This window comes from Chiloscyllium plagiosum, unplaced genomic scaffold (genome assembly GCF_037043375.1).
Source record: "Chiloscyllium plagiosum isolate Xiang-an unplaced genomic scaffold, Cpla_swu_hap1 HiC_scaffold_43, whole genome shotgun sequence".
Taxonomy (NCBI): Eukaryota; Metazoa; Chordata; class Chondrichthyes; order Orectolobiformes; family Hemiscylliidae; genus Chiloscyllium; species Chiloscyllium plagiosum.
This window is the reverse complement of record NW_028270181.1, coordinates 30330539-30347311: the sequence shown is the minus strand read 5'-3', so window position 1 is coordinate 30347311 and position 16773 is coordinate 30330539. Positions and strand designations below refer to the sequence as shown.

General features: G+C 44.8%; 1 protein-coding gene across 3 annotated transcripts in view; it reads left to right on the top strand.

Moving 5' to 3' along the window:
• Positions 1-16773, top strand: part of LOC122541754 (PDZ and LIM domain protein 1) — an 85416-nt gene that overhangs the window by 34031 nt on the left and 34612 nt on the right. For all 3 annotated transcript variants that reach the window (XM_087982481.1, XM_087982480.1, XM_087982482.1), the window contains exon 2: positions 5515-5666. In XM_087982481.1, coding sequence (XP_087838607.1) covers positions 5515-5666 — 152 coding nt within the window. The remainder of the gene's footprint in view (positions 1-5514; positions 5667-16773) is intronic.

The window sequence follows — 16773 nt, the reverse complement described above, 5'->3', positions numbered from 1 at the left end:
TAGCTGGCAATTTCCCCGTCCCCTCTTTATTCCAGCTCCCCAAGTCTACAGGTAGAATTCTTCTAGGGCAAATATTTCAGTTCTCTAAATATTCAAGTAAATACTGTATTCAGTTTCTTTCCTTTGATTTCTTGGCCACTTGCACTGTTCCTGGCTGGTGTATTCTACTTTGTTGCAGAATCTCTACAGAGGCTGTTTGGCCCATAAAGTCCACACCAACCCTCCAAGGGGCATCCCACTCAGACTGCTATCCCTGTCATCCCACACTTATCACGGCTGATCCAGCTAGCCTATGCGTTCCCAAATGCTGTGGATAACTTAGCATGGCGAATCCACCCATCCTGCATATCTTTCGCCTGTGGGAGGGAACCAGAGCACCTGGAGGAAACCCACACACACACACACACACACATGGGGAGAACGTGTAAACACTCCACAACCTGTCACCCGAGGCTGAAATCGAATCTGAGTCCCTGCTCTGTGAGGCCTATTGTATTACTATGTGTCTGGATATACCACTGCACACCACCAGTTGCCTGGTCACCTGTCTCTGGAGGTAGATATAAAAATGTCCCATGCTGCTTTTGCAAGGAAGAACAAAAGAATTCCTGTGTTGGCCCAGCCGTCATTTATCCCTCCACCAATCCTTCAATTTCCTGCTGGTGATTACGTTGCTGCTTTTGGGATCTTGCCAAACATTTTCTTTCTGCATTAACATGCTGATCACACTTCAGAAATTTTTCGTGGACTCGGAAACCCTATGACCTTTTGAGATTGTAAGGAGGGCTACAAATTCATTTTCTTGGTTGGATGAGGTTCCTCACCACAGGGTAAAAGATCAGAAAATAGAACATAGAACATAGAAAAGTACAGCACAGAACAAGCCCTTCCGCCTATGATGTTGTGCCGAGGATTAATACCAATGTAAAACAAAATAGCCTTACCTATGCACCCCTCAACTCACTGCTATCCATGTGCATGTCCAAGCAGTCGCTTAAATGTCCCTAATGACTCTGCTTCCACCACCACCGCTGGCAACGCATTCCATGCATTCACAACTCTCTGCGTAAAGAACCTACTTCTGACGTCTTCTCTATACCTTCCTCCTAATATCTTAAAACTATGACCCCTCGTGGCTATTGACTCTATCCATTCCTCTCATTATCTTGTATACCTCGATCAGATCACCTCTCTTCCTCCTTCTCTCCAGAGAGAAAAGTCCAAACTTAGTCAACCTCTCTTCATAAGACAAGCCCTCCAGTCCAGGCAGCATCCTGGTAAACCTTCTTTGCACTGTCTCCAAAGCCTCTGTATCTTTCCTATAGCAGGGCGACTAGATCTAGACACAATATTCCAAGTGTGGTCTCACCAGGGACTTGTAGAGCTGTAGCAAAACCTTGCAGCTCTTAAACTTGATCCCCCTGTTAATGAAAGCCAAAACACCATATGCTTTCTTAACAACCCTATCTACTTGGGTGGCAACTTTGAGGGATCTATGTACTTGAACACCAAGATTCCTCTGTTCCTCCACACTGCCAAGAATCCTGTCTTTAATCCTATATTCAGCATTCAAGTTTGACTTTCCAAAATGCATCACTTTGCATTTATTCAGGTTGAACTCCATCTGCCATTTCTCAGCCCAGCTCTGCATTCTGTCTATGTCATGCTGCAGCCTGCAATAGTCCTCAGTACTATCAACAGCACCTCCAACCTTTGCGTCGTCTGCAAATTTACTAACTCACCCCTCAATCTCCTCATCCAAGTCATTTATAAAAACTACAAAAAGCAGAGGTCCAAGAACAGAGCCCTGCGGGGAACCACTCACCTCCAGGCAGAATACTTTCCATCTACAACCACTCTCTGCTCTCAATCAGCAACGAATTCTGAATCCAGATAGCCAAATCTCCCTGTATCCCATACTTCCTGACTTTATGAATGAGCCTACCATGGGCAACCTTATCAAATGCCTTGCTGAAGTAAAGCACTAAAATGCGCTTGACTAGAGTTGTTGAAAATACGGTAAGTGTGAAGACCCCTTTATTTTGTCTAAAGGCTTGGAACCTGGATACTGCTTCACCTAATGTGCTCCACTTTTATTAAACTACTCAGCTGTAGCACATACTCAGAGTGACACTGGTTACTTAGAAATCCTGCAATGCAAGGTCTGTCTCAGATGGTCGGTCCGTTAACAGATCTCCTGGCGTGTGCTTGGAGCAGTTGACTTAACTGGTCCACCTGGAGGTTGACTGGAGTTGCCCTCCGAGTCTTTCTCTATACTTTTTTCCTTGCTATAACAGTGTGCCAACTAATTTAATATCTGTTTTAGTCCATTGAGTTTTACTTTAGTATTTTATTCAAATGCATCACCAGATATATTTTCTCTGGCCTCTTTTTTTCAAGGTTATACAGATAGCAATCCAGAGTGTAGTGTCATTAATCTTCAATGGTGGACTGAAGAAGGCGTATTTATGATTACAGACGCAATGTGGGTGGCACGGTGGCACAGTGGTTAGCACTGTTGCCTCTCAGCGCCAGAGACCCGGGTTCAATTCCCGCCTCAGGCGACTGACTGTGTGGAGTTTGCACGTTCTCCCCGTGTCTGCGTGGGTTTCCTCCGGGTGCTCCGGTTTCCTCCCACAGTCCAAAGATGTGCAGGTCAGGTGAATTGGCCATGCTAAATTGCCCATAGTGTTAGGTAAGGGGTAAATGTAGGAGTATGGGTGGGTTGCGCTTCGGCGGGGCAGGGTGGACTTGTTGGGCTGAAGGGCCTGTTTCCACACTGTAATCTAATCTAATCTAATCTAATGAGCTTCAGAACTCTAACAACTCCAGCACCAATTAAAAATTACTTAACCACTATCTTCCCATCCTGCTTTCCTGTTGACATACCCACAATGCACTGCTTTGTTTAGGGTACCATTTCTCCTTCGATGTACCATTCTACCGCCATGAGGCAAATCCAAGAATAGGACTGAATCACTTTTCGTTCATTAAAATGATGGAAATGAAAGTACAATTACATAATTTAAATTGCTTAATAGAATGCGCAAAAAATAATGCACTGTGGCTTACAGAAAATGTGTCTCTATTTGTGGAAAGTAAAATTCTGCATTTTGTCCTTTCAAATTTGGCAGTTTGCACCAAGCTACTGAGCACACAAACCTGCTGATTTTTATTTATTTTGTTTGATGCCCTGTGTTGAAATGTTATAACACACCTCTGTAGCAGGTAAGATTTGAACCCAGGTCTTTTAGCCCAGAGGTAGGAACACAACTGCAAGATCCCACTTGACGGATTGTTGTGTTAACAGGGAAAGGTAACATCTGTTACTAACCTCCTGCCATTTAAAACACACAAAGAACCCTGTGTTCCCCCACTTTTGACTCCCAACTCAATACTCAACTGGCATTTGTTTGCAAGATTCTCACAGGAGGATTGATTTTTGGACAATGTCCAAGAATACTCCTATTATCTGTAAGGAGTTTATCTATTGAATAAGTACACATCCCTCAAAGCCAAGTGTTAGCCTCCTTATTTGCTGACTTTAAGGTGATTGTCCAGTGTATTATCTGTAGAGGGACACTCCTCAGCGATGTGCATCATTGTTTGTTTATGTCCGTGAGTGCATTGGGGTGGCACAGTGATTAGCACTGCTGCCTCACATCACCAGGGTCCCAGGTTCGATTCCAGCCTCGGGTGACTGTCTGTGTGGAGTTTGCACATTCTCCCCGTGTCCTCCCACAGTCCAAAGATGTGCAGGTTGGATGAATTGGCCAAGCTAAATTCTCTGTAGTGTTAGGTGCATCAGTCAGAGGGAAATGGGTCTGGGTGGGTTACTCTTTGGAGGGTCGGTATGGACTGGTTGGGCCGAAGGGTCTGTTTCCACACTGTAGGGAATTGAATCTAATCATAAGGGCTTTGTACTCGGACTCCAGAAGCGGAGGATGGCTGTACAGGGGTCCTAGCATGTCCTGAACCTGTTTAGCAAGGAGCACTCAGATCATTCAGAGAGTGCCAATGTGGTTTGTCATAAAGAACTCCTAACTCAGTTCTAGTGATGTGGCGATGCCAGAGTTGGATTGGGATGGACATGATCAAAAATCAAACGACACCAGGTTGCAGAGCTCCAAAAGCTTGCAATTTCAAATAAACTGTTGGACTATAACCTGGTATCGTTTGAGTTTTGACCTTGGGATGTCACGTTGCGGCTGTAAAGGGCATTGGTTAGGCCACTTTTGGAATACTGCATTCAATTCTAATCTCCTGACTATAGGAATAATGTTATTAAGCTTGAAAGGGTTCAGAAAAGATTTACAAAGAAGTTGCTGGGGTTGGAGGGTTTGAAGTATAGGGAGAGGCTAAAGAGACAGGGGCTATTTTCCTTGAAGCATCAGAGGCTGAGGGGCTGACCTTAGAGGTTTATAAAATCATGAAGGGCATGGATAGGATAAACAGACAAGATCCTTTTCCAAGGGTAGGGGGAGTCCAAAACTAGAGATCACGGGTTTAAAGTGAGAGGGGAAGGATTTAAAAGGGAACTAAGCTGCAGCTTTTTCACACAGATGATGGTGCGTGTATGGAGTGAGCTGCCAGAGGGGGTGGTGGAGACTGGTGCAATTGCAACATGTAAGAGGCATCTGGTTGGGGAAAGGAACAGGAAGTGTTTTGAGGGATAGGGGCCAAATGCTGGCTTTGATTAATTTGGGCTATGGATGATTTGGATTGAAGGATCTGTGTCCATGCTATGTGACCCTGTGACTTTAAGTGACTTCTCATGTTTTCAATTCCGTGAGAGTCTGCTGCAGGCTCTTGCTCAGGAGGTCGCTCCATATGGGGAGACAAGATGGGAGGTGGGCAGTGGATGGGTTGAACATGTCACCACTGGAGTCAGTGAGACTAATCCAGCAACAGCGAGGAATGTTGGATAAAGTAAACAAGAAAGATACCCCAATCTCTAAATACCCAACCTCAGAAATTCCCAGAATGTTCTGCAGTCAATTACAGCAAAACCTCTGTAACTGTGAAATCATGAATTGAGAATTTGCCTACCCATGCCCAAAAATAGATAATAACAAAAGTCAATGTCTGCAGACCAAAAGCACGTATGTGCCAATTTTTAAAACCATTTTATCCTGTTTTTAACAAGCTCCACACTCGAGAATTTCATCAGTTGCGGGGATTTTCCGGAACAGAACCCTCGTGGACACGGAGGAACAACTGTAAATATTTTTGCAATGAATTGTGGGAGAATGGATGGAGGAAACATGTCGGCCAATATGCGTAGGGCAAGATCTCGCCAGTGACGATGTGATAATGAGTTGCTTCAGGGATATTGGATGAGGAATTAATTATGGGGCAAGCTATTAGCAAGATTTTGCCTGTTCCTCACTAGAGCTGAGAGTGTTGTGCACTGACACAGCTGGAGTGTGAGGGCAGAGCTAGAACGTGAGAGAAAAATGTATTAATTGATCGTCTGATTCCAAGGTGATCACAATGTTGTCTTTCTTTTGTCAGATAACTCCAGGGAGCAAGGCTGAGGCTGCTGGACTCTGTATTGGCGATGCGATTTTGTCCATTAACGGTGAAAATACCGATGGGATGACTCACCTGGATGCTCAGAGCAAGATAAAGGGATGCATAGATGAACTGACTTTCCTAATTGCCAGGTACAACTTATACTTTTAGCAAGAAAAAGAAAACTGCAAACTGGGCCTGAAGATTTAGATTTACAAATTGAGCTGCACTCTCAGGGTGGCATGGTGGCTCATTGGCTAGCACTGCAGCCTCACAGCACCAGGGTTTAGGGTTCAGCCCAAGCCTTGGGTTACTGTTCATGTGGAGTTTGCACATTCGCCCAACATGTGGGTTTAGGTTTCCTCCAGGTCCTCCATTGTCCTTCCACAATCCATAGATGTGCATACTGTGCAGCTTAGCCATGGCAATGTGGGGTTCTTGGATACATTAGGGAGCTGCGGGAGTAGGTGTGAACTCAATGGGCTGAATGGTCTCTCCCTGCACTGTAGGGATTCTATCCAGCTCCTTTATTCTTCCTGTCAAAGTGTATAATCTCACATTATATTCCATCTCCAAATTTTTGTCCTCTCACATAACCCCAGTCTGTCTCAGTGGGTAGACTTTTTATGTCACTCTCACAACCTGCTTCCGAATCGATTTTTATGTTGGCCACACCTGATGATAGTACATCAATTTTGCTTATCCAAATTTTTAATAAGAAGGCTGATTGCACTCAGAACAGTCTCTCTTTCTCTTTCTACGGTTGCTGCCAGACCTTTAGATTACTTACAGTGTGGAAACACGTCCACACTGACCCTCTGGAGAGCAACCCACCCAGACCCATCCCCCTACATTTACCCCTTCACCTAACACTTCAGACAATTTAGCATGGCTAATTCACCTATCCTGCACATCTTTGAACTGTGGGAGGAAACCGGAGCACCCGGAGGAAACCTACGCAGACACGGGGAGAATGTGCAAACTGAGGCGGGAATTGAACCCGGGTCTCTGGCACAGTGAGGCAGCAGTGCGAACCACTGTGCCACCGTGCGTTGAGCTCCTCCAGCTCTTTTTGTTTTTATTTCAGATCTCCAGTATTTTGCTTTCTCAGAAGTGTCATTGAGCCAGACAAAAACTAAATCATAGAATCCCTACAGTGTGGAAGCTGGCCATTCAGCCCACACTGACCCTCCAAAGAGCATCCCGCACAGCTCCATTCCCCCTATCCCATCCCAGTAACCCTACATTTCCCATGGCTAACCCACCTAGCCTGGACACTATGGGCAATTTAGTATCAATCCACCTAATCTGCACATCTTTGGACTTAAGGGATGAACCCCAGAGCAGTTGGAGGAAACCCACGCAGACAGGGGGAGAATGTGCAAACTCCAAAACTCCACACAGACAGACAGTTACCCAAGGCTGGAATTGAACCGGGCCCTTAGCACTGTGAGACTGAGCCACTGTGTCTTATCTCTTGGTGTATCTGTTTGTATGTTATGGGAAGTTTAAGCAAAGGATGGAGTTTAAGTTAGGTAGTTATAGAATAGCAGCTACCATAGAATTATATAATGCTGATAGTGCAGAAAGAGGCCGTTTGGCCCATCGAATCTGCACTAACCCTCCGAAGAGCATAGTACTCCGATCTAGCCCCTGACCCCCTCCCTGTTACCCTCCATTTACCATGGCGAATCCACCGAACCTGCACATCTTTGGGCTTATCTTTTTTTTTGCCATTTGGTTAAAAACAATTGGGTTGTAATAAATAGCTATATTTTGTGGATGGGAAGAACTTGGTTTATCCTGATTCAGACAGTGAGGTAAAACTGGGAAATCTGGTGGTTTCATCAAATACTTGCATTTGCGATTACTCCAGGAACAATGGGATGTAATCTCCAGTGCACCAATTGTGAGGGACGTAGATAGGTTAGAAAGGGAGAAATGTTTCACCCGTGTGGGAGGATCAATGACCAGGAAAATGGGTGGCACAGCTGTAACTGTAGGTGCAAGTAGGGAGGCGTTCCAAGTGAGTGAGTAGGTAGCACAGAGGGTGTGTAGAGTAAGCATGTATCAAGGGATGGGGTGCCCTCGGGCAAATAGGGAAGCTGTGAGAGAGGTAGAGCATGAGCTTTGGTGGAAGGTGGGTACGATAGCGAAGAGAGAGTGACTGTGAGCTTCAGAGAGAAAATGGTAGCACTTCCACTGGCAGCATTGAGAAAACACTCTTCCTTCAGAAAGCTAAGACTTCACTGACCTGGATGGCAACCTTGGATCAGACTGGCATAGCCCATCTGCAGGACCTCCCTATCCCTGCCTGCACAGTGAGTTGCTGACATCCCCTTGTCTGCCATGTCAGGTGCAAGTGTTGGGAACTGTGCAAGACACCTCCGGACTGGCTGCCGTTGTCCCAGTACACAATGACCTTTTAAAGATGGCGTGGCTGCAAAGGACACCAATGAATTCCAGGATAGCCACAGTCTTGGTGTAACAGCACCGTAGGAAAATGGTGTGGAGATCGGGGAGACACTGTAGGGGTGTGGTGAGTAATTAATGAGGTCCGCTTAGTAAGATACAGGGAGAGAACTCGTTAGGCCTTGTACCAACAAACACTACAAAAAAACAACTCGGACAGCCAAAATAAAATGTAAGATTCCGTCTATAGTGGAAATGTCAATCACAAGGGGGCATAATTTTAAAGTAATTGGAGGAAGCTTTAGGGGAGATGTCAGAGATAGGTTCTTCACATAGAGTGGTGGGTGCATGGAATGCACTGCCAGCGGTGGTAGGAGAGTCAGAGACATTAGAGACATTTAAGTGATGCTTGGATAGGCACATGGATGATAGTACAATGTAGGGTATGTAGGTTGGTCTGATCTCAGAGTAGGGCTAAAGGCCGGCACAACACCGAGGGCCAAAGGGCCTGTACTGTGCTGTACTGTTTTATATTCTTTAGGTTCCACACTCCCAAATCATGCTGTGCTATCTTTGCTTCTGCCAAGTAATGGTGGGAGGTGCCCTGCTAGAATGTTTTTATAAAGCATGTCTCCCATCGAAATGGTATGAAAGACTATCAAAGCCAAACAATACCCAGCTCAATATCACAAGGTGTTCTCGTCTGTCTTCTATTGTTGGTAACCCTTCTGGGGAAGGCAGTGTTGTGAGTAAGTTACTGTCGGGATTTGGAGACACTAACAAGAGAGCAAAGCCTTTCTGTGCCCATATACAGGCATTTAGATCTGTCAGCCTTCAGGTTGTTTTATTGACCCAGTTTCCTGATTTGTTGCCATTTAAGGGATGGGTTAATCTGCACTTACTATAGTTACGCTCTTGCTAAGTGAAGTTAAATTCTTATTTTGAAGTTATACGTTTCTGATGTTGTCTTGGTGTAACTGTTATTGTGCCAACACGCAGCAGTTTTAAATAGAATTAGATTAATATATTGTTTTTCACTGCTAATGTAAACTTATCCTTGTATACTCTTTGCAGTAAAAAACAAAATAATTTATCAGGGCATAATATAACCGTTTTGAGATCTGAAGCTTTCCACTGGTTTATGGGGCAAGATGCTTTGGAGCCAAGAGTAGATGGTTGACCTGGAAGTGTTGGCTGACCTGCCTTCCTGACTGCCATTGGCTGCCGGACTCGCAACATCTCCATTTTAAAATTCTCATTGCTGTGTTCGAGTCCCTCCACAGCCTCCATCCTCTAACCTGTCGCAGCGTTACATCTCCATACTCTTCAGATGGCTGTTCCTGGATCATTCCGAATTTCCTTTTCTCCATCATTTACAGCATTGCCATCAGCTGTCTGGGCTGTAAACTCTAGAACTACATCTCTAAACCTCTCTGCCACCTGACAGCTCCAAGTTGGTGCTTGAACCACATTTCTTTGTTTGGATACTCGGTCACTGGGTCTGATTTTATTCCTGATGTCAGGCAAAGGTCCGGTTAGAAGCTTATGCCTTTCCAATAAGGCATAAAGGCAGGAAGTTCACCCATTCCCATGTTATGCTCCAAGCATTCGAGCTCCACCAGTAGCAATTCCAAAGCCCTTTCTATTTGGTGGCAATTGGTAGAGGCATTGTCTTTTGTGTCCCAGTTGCAGGTTCAATATCCACCCTATACTACGATAGGTCAGTATGGCTCCTGAGCATTGGAACTAGCTCCAGGATGAGAAGAAGGAGGAAGAAAATGAGCCATGATTTCTTTGTCTGGTAAAAGCTACTAAGGGCATGTTGGTATGAGATACTGATTTTGGTTGCTGTGCCTTACTATAGTCCCATAGCTTGCCAATGGCTACTATCCAGCCTGTGCTTGAAGAAGGGCCACTTGGATGTGGTTCATTGCACTAATTGGATTCAGAAGAGGTGATGACAAAGTAAAATGTCTCAATAGTTCAATGGCTGGTCTGCTATTATCAAGACAGAAGGAGGTGAGCAGAATATTGGCTTCAGCAGGTTAATATTGCAATTGTGGTCCTAGGGATGAGATGTGCTATTAGAAGGGTCAACAATCAGAAAGATATTAAAATAAGGCTCTGCCTTTCTCTCTTATCTGCACATTAAAGTTATACTGTTCTCTTTTGGAATTGTGTGCAGCCAATAAAGACATGATTTTCTGAATTATGATACAAGTATTATTCAATGTAGATTTTGTGTAAAAATGCCCACTTTTTAAAGGAAAGATTCAAAGAGCTGTAAAGATGGCTGCTGAAGGTCAGGTGACCTGCCTTATGTATTCAAAAATGATTCAATGAAACAAAAATGCATGTAATAGATGAAAGAATGCTCAGACCATCAAAAGACATTGCTGAATTGAATGGATCTTTTTATTTTGAAGCAAAGATAATGACTGCCTGAACCCCTTCAGGATGAATATCTTCAAACAATAAAGTAGGACATAACTAATCAACCTAAGACTGCCATCATAGTTAGAAAATAAATTACAATTGTTAGGAGACACATGATAAAGCAAACAATTTTTGTCCCTTTATAATCTTAAAATGCTAATCAAGTAAAGAAATTAAGAAATCAGTCAGGAAATAAGCAGCAGAATAATCAGTAACATCTGTGCCATTTCGGAATCAGAGGCTATAACATTGTAAAATCTCCACTCAGCTGTTTGTTGGTTAACCAACACAATAAACGAGTAATGAGACCACAAATGACTAACTTTGTGACCTGCAAAATCCTGACGACCACTTCTTCATTAGGTCTGAAGAATATGATTTGCTGCACAAGGCAATCACATGAGTTGCAAAACTTTTTATTTGCTTTTAACCTGTTAAAGTGCATAATTGTACTTGCCTTGAGAGTGCGTTTGTGTGTGTGTGCGCGTGTAGATTAGATTAGATTACATTACAGTGTAGAAACAGGCCCTATGGCCCAACAAGTCCACACCGACCCGCCGAAGCGAAACCCACCCATACCCCTACATTTACCCCTTACCTAACACTACGGGCAATTTAGTATGGCCAATTCACCTGGCCCTGCACATCTTTGGACTGTGGGAGGAAACCAGAGCACCCGGAGGAAACCCACGCAGACACGGGGAGAACGTGCAAACTCCACACAGTCAGTCGCCTGAGGCGGGAATTGAACCAGGGTCTCTGGTGCTGTGAGGCAACAGTGCTAACCACTGTGCCACCGTGCCGCCCACAAATGTAAGTAAGAGAGTCCTGTGGTGTTAGATTTAAGAGTGAGCAACTAATTGGATGTTTTTTAAAATTTAAACCAACAAAGAACTTGCTCGAGTTGGTAAGTGACCAGGAATTTTATCAGGTCTCTCCCATTCTGTCTGTGAGATGAAGAGTAATGCATTCGAGTTTAGAGTGGTGCTGCAAAAGCAAAGCAGGTCAGGCAGCATCCGAGGAGCAGGAAAATCAATGTTTTGGGCAAAAGCCCTTCATCAGGAGTGAGGGCTTCTCACTCCTGATGAAGGGCTTTTGCCCGAAACATCAATTTTCCTGCTCCTCAGATGCTGCCTGACCTGCTGTGCTTTTCCAGCACCACTCTAATCTCGAATCTAATCTCCAGCATCTGCAGTACCCACCTCCGCCTTGAAGAGTAATGCAGTCTGTGTAGAGTCCTGAGGAACATCCATCCCTTACCTTTCACCTACAGACAGATTATCTAGATATTACCACAATATTGTTTGTGGAACATTGATCTTAATGAAGTAGCTGTTGCATTTCCTGTTTACAAGAGCACTTCATTGGCTGCACAGCACTTTGGGAGTTGCAGTCTGCGCTGGTCAACTTCTTCAAGCTTAGTCACAAAATGTGGTGGGCAAACAACTGAAGTCCCTTTTATTTTTGGCCTCTCTGAACAATCTGCTAGAATCATGGTCGGGTTTAGCTCTGTGGGAAACAAAGCTATTTCACGTGAATATGAAGTCCATCTTGGGACTGACAGATTCTGAAGTTGGCAGAAAAGCAGCAGTTTTGAGCAGTTAGAACAGTTCTTCTAAACATTTTGGCATCCACAGTCTAAAAATAGACAGTCCCTCTCAAGAGCAAGGAATTTATTCACTGTACAAATCTGACTGCCATGTGCAAAGGGAATGGAACTCAGGATTCTCTGGGTGGCATCTTAGACGGGTGTGTGGTGAGATTTGTGGCAGAATCAGATGAGAAATCTAGTGAGGCCCATCTCATCTTTGGGAGCATCTTTTATGCTTTTCACAACAGCGTGGAGAGTTTCTCCTGAGGTAGCAGCAAGTTGCTTCTTAAATGCCTTGTTAATGGCCTAACTCAATTCATTCCCATTTTACCAAACAAACTAGACTGTTGGAAAAAGTGGCATGGTGGATTCAGCCTGTTTATTGCTCCGTGTTGGACACTGGACACCAACATCTTGGGGCATGCTTTCTGGGCATCAGCTACATACAGTCGTATTATTAGAGCATTGGCATCTGACAGATGCTAGCGTCTAAGGAGCATCATAGACATCTTTGATCCACTTACATGTCTACATTTCAACACTGCACCTATGATTGTAACGCTGTAGCAAGGACACTGTGTGCTCAGGGACTGCACCTAGCTCGTGGACTGGACCAAGTTGGATTCTTCGCTTACTTCCCAAGTGCTCACTCACTCTGAGCCTACTTCTCAGATCCCCTGCCTTATACTGCCCAACCCCACCCAGCCAGGGGCAACAGGTTCACATTGCTTCTGTCTCTTCTTGCTGTTTGGCACAGACCGTAGGCTTATCGCGGTTGTCAGCAGGCCTCAGTCATGTCAAGGTGGGTGTGGCCTTCACTCAGAGTGACCCAGCCCAGTCATTCAAGGGCCACATCTGACACCATTCCAGGGACTTGGACACAAACAGACAGTTGAGGAGCTATGAGTCGAGATTCTCTTCATAGGAGTGGTAAGGGGCAGAATAATGGGCAGCCCACCACCTGCCTTGATACTTGCTGACCTGTTGTGGGCTCCCTCTCTCCTGGACTGAGAGAAAGGCAGACATTACAGGAGAGGAAGGTTGGTGGCACAGCTGTTACTGTAGGTGCAGGGTGGGAAGGGGGTGTCTTGGATGAGTGCGTGGGCAGTATAGAGGGCATTGAGGGTTAGTGATGTCAGAGGTTGGAGTGGGTGGAAGTGACAGAGGGAAGAGGTTGTGGGCAGTATTGAGGATGCTAGAGCGTGAGCCTTGGTGGGAGGTTGGTACAGCAACAGGCACAGAGTGAGTGTGAGGTATCAGAGAGATGATGGTGCCACTCATACTGGAGAAGTGAAGAAGGTCACTGACTGAGTAAGGATGTCAGATCTCCTTTCCTATTGGTCATTTGTAAATTACATGGGATTTTAAAACAATCACAGATAGTTATCATGGTCGCTATTGTTGATTGACATCTGTGTGAGAGGGTAGACATGACATTGGCACAATACTATCTGAAAGAAGGCACATCCAACAGTGCAACACTCCTCCATAATTTACAGGAGTATTAGTTTGCACTTTATTCATAAAACACTTCAGTAATCAGTTATAGTTTGTAAAGGACCTTAGGAATCTCTCTTCACAGGTTACATATGGGGCCCCATTCTGAAAGTATTCTGGAAAGCAAGGAGGCAGGTCTACAGTCAATACAGGAATCGGTCCATTCTGTCACCATCTGTCCTTTCTACATTGCACTCACGTATCCATTTTAACATTCATACTTCATGCATTTATAGAGTCATGGAGATGTACAGCCTGGAAACAGACTCTTCAGTCCAACTCATCTATGCTGACCAGATATCGCAATGTAATCTAGTCCCACCTGCCAGCACCCAGCCCATATCCCACCAAACCCTTTCTATTCATATACCCATCCAGGTGCTTTTTAAATGTTGCAATTGTACCAGCCTCTACCACTTCCTCTGGCAGCTCATTCCATACATGCACCATTCTCTGTGTGAAAAAGTTGCCCCTTACGTCCCTTTTATATCTTTCCCCTCTCACTCTCAACCTATGCCTTCTAGTTCTGGACTCTCCCACCCCAGGAAAAAGACTTTGTCTATTTATTGTATCAATGCTCCTCATGATTTTATAAACCTCGATAAAGTCACCCCTTAGCCTCTGATGTTCCAGGGAAAACAGCCCCAGCCTATTCAGCCTCTCCCTGTAGCTCAGATCCTTCAACCCTGGCAACATCCTTGTAAATCTTTTCTGAACCCTTTCAAGTTTCACAACATCTTTCCGATAGGAAGGAGACCAGAACTGCACGCAATATTCCAACGGTGGCCTAACCAATGTCTTGTACAGCCGCAACATGACCTCCCAACTCCTGTACTCAATACACTGACCAATAAAGAAAAGCATACCAAACGCCTTCTTCACTATCCTATCTACCTGTGACATTACTTTCAAGGAGCTATGAACCTGCACTCCAAGGTCTCTTTGTTCAGCAACACTCCCTAGGACCTTACCATTAAGTGTATAAGTCCTGCTAAGATTTGTTTTCCCAAAATGCAGCACCTTGCATTAATCTGAATTAAACTCCACCTGCCACTTGTCAGTCCATTGGCCCATCTGATTAAGATCCTGTTGTAATCTGAAGTAGCCTTCTTCACTGTCCACTACACCTCCCAATTTTGGTGTCATCTGCAAACTTACTAACTATACTCTTCTGCTCACATCCAAATCATTTATATAAATGATGAAAATCAGTAATTATGTAAATTATTTAAATCAGTAATTGACTAAAGAGCTTCCTCATGCCATTGCCAAAAGAATATGATTCCACACTAATCTGGAAGACATGTCTCTGTCTGTATCAATGGTGCTGAGGTGGAGATGATTGAGAATTCAAGTTCCTAGGAGTAAAAATCACCAATGATCTATCCTGATCCATCCACATCAATGCTCCGGTCAAGAAAGCACACCAAGGCCTCTTCCTGAGGAGTTTAAGCAAATTTGGCATGTCTTCAATGACTTGCACCAATTTTTATAAATGCACCATAGAAAGCGTCCCATCCAGTTGCGTCAAAGCTTGGGATGGCAATTGTTCTGCTCAGGACCACAAGAAATTCGAGTTGTGAATGCAACACAGTCTATCGCAAAAACCAGCCATCCCAACCATTGACCCTGTATACACTTCCTGCTGTCTTGCAGAAGCAGCCAACATAATCAAAGACCTCTCCCACCCTGCTTATACTCCCTTCCACTGTCTTCCATCGCGCAAAAGATACAAAACTTTGAAAACACATTCCAACAGATTTACGAACAGCTTCTTCTCCGCTGTTATCATATTTAAGAATGGGAGACAGTGAGGTCTGCAGATGCTAGAGATCAGAGTTGAGAGTCGATTTTCCCGCTCCTCGGATGCTGCCTAACCTGCTGTGCTTTTCCAGCAACACACTTTCAATACTTATGAATGGATCTCTCATATGTTAGAGTTGATCTTTCTCTGCCCCTTCTCTGTCGCTGTAACACTATATCTGCATTCTCTTCTATTTACGCTGATGTGTTTATGTAAGGAGGCTCAGTGGTTAGCACTGCTGCCTCACAGTACCAGGGTCCTAGGTTCAATTCCAGCCTTGGGCGACTGTCTGTGTGGAGTTTACACATTCTCCCCGTGACTGCATGGGTTTTCTCCGGGTGCTCCAGTTTCCTCCCACAGTCATGTGCAGGCCAGGTGAATTGGCCATGCTAAATTGCCCGTAGTGTTAGGTGCATTAGAGGGGGTTGGGTTGCTCTTCGGAGGGTCGGTGTGGACTTGTTGGGCCGAAGGGCCTGTTTCCACACTGTAGGGAATCTAATCTAAGCCTTTCCTATTGATATGCCCATCCAGATACCTTTTAAATGTTGGAATTGTACCAGCCTCAACCACTTCCTCTGGCAGCTCGTTCCATATATGCACTGCCCTCTGCCTGAAAAGGTTGTCCCTTATGTCCCTTTTATATCTTTCCCCTCTGACCTTAAACCTAAGCCCTCTAGTTATGGAGGAGCTCAGCACTTCAGTGCAAAAGATAAGGCTGATGCATTTGCAGCAACCTTTGGCCAGAAGTGCTGAGTGGATGATTCATCTTGGCCTCCTCCAATCTACAGCCAATTCAATACACTCCATGTATTATCAAGAAACGGTTGGCGACACTCGATACTGAATAGGTTATGGGCCCTGACAACGTTCCAGCAATAGTGTCACAGAGTCGTACAGAACAAGAAACAGACCCTTCGGCCCAACCAGTTTATGCCGACGATAATCCCAAACTAAACTAGCCCCACCTGCCTGTACATGGCCCATATCGCTCCAAACATTTTTCTTTTTAGATTACTTACAGTGTGGAAACAGGCCCTTCGGCCCAACAAGTCCACACCAACCCGCCGAAGTGCAACCCACCCAGACCCATTCCCCTACATTTACCCCTGCCCCTAATACTACGGGCAACATGGCCAATTCACCTAACCTGCACAGTTTTGGACTGTGGGAGGAAACCGGAGCACCCGGAGGAAACCCACGCAGACAGGCAAACTCACACAGTCAGTCGCCTGAGGTGGGAATTGAACCCAGGTCTCTAGCGCTGTGAGGCAGCAGCGCTAACCACTGTACTTCTCTTTTAAATTGTACTGAATCCACTGCTTCCTCTGGAAGTTCATTCCTCACATGAGCCACTCTCTATAAAAAATAAGGCAACGCATGCCATTTTTAAATCTTTCTCCTCTCACCTTAAAAATATGTCCCCTAGTCTTGAATTACCCCATTTAGGGAAAGGACACCTTATATTCATGTTATCTAAAAGTTTTATTATTTTATAAACCTGTATAAGGTCACCTCTCAA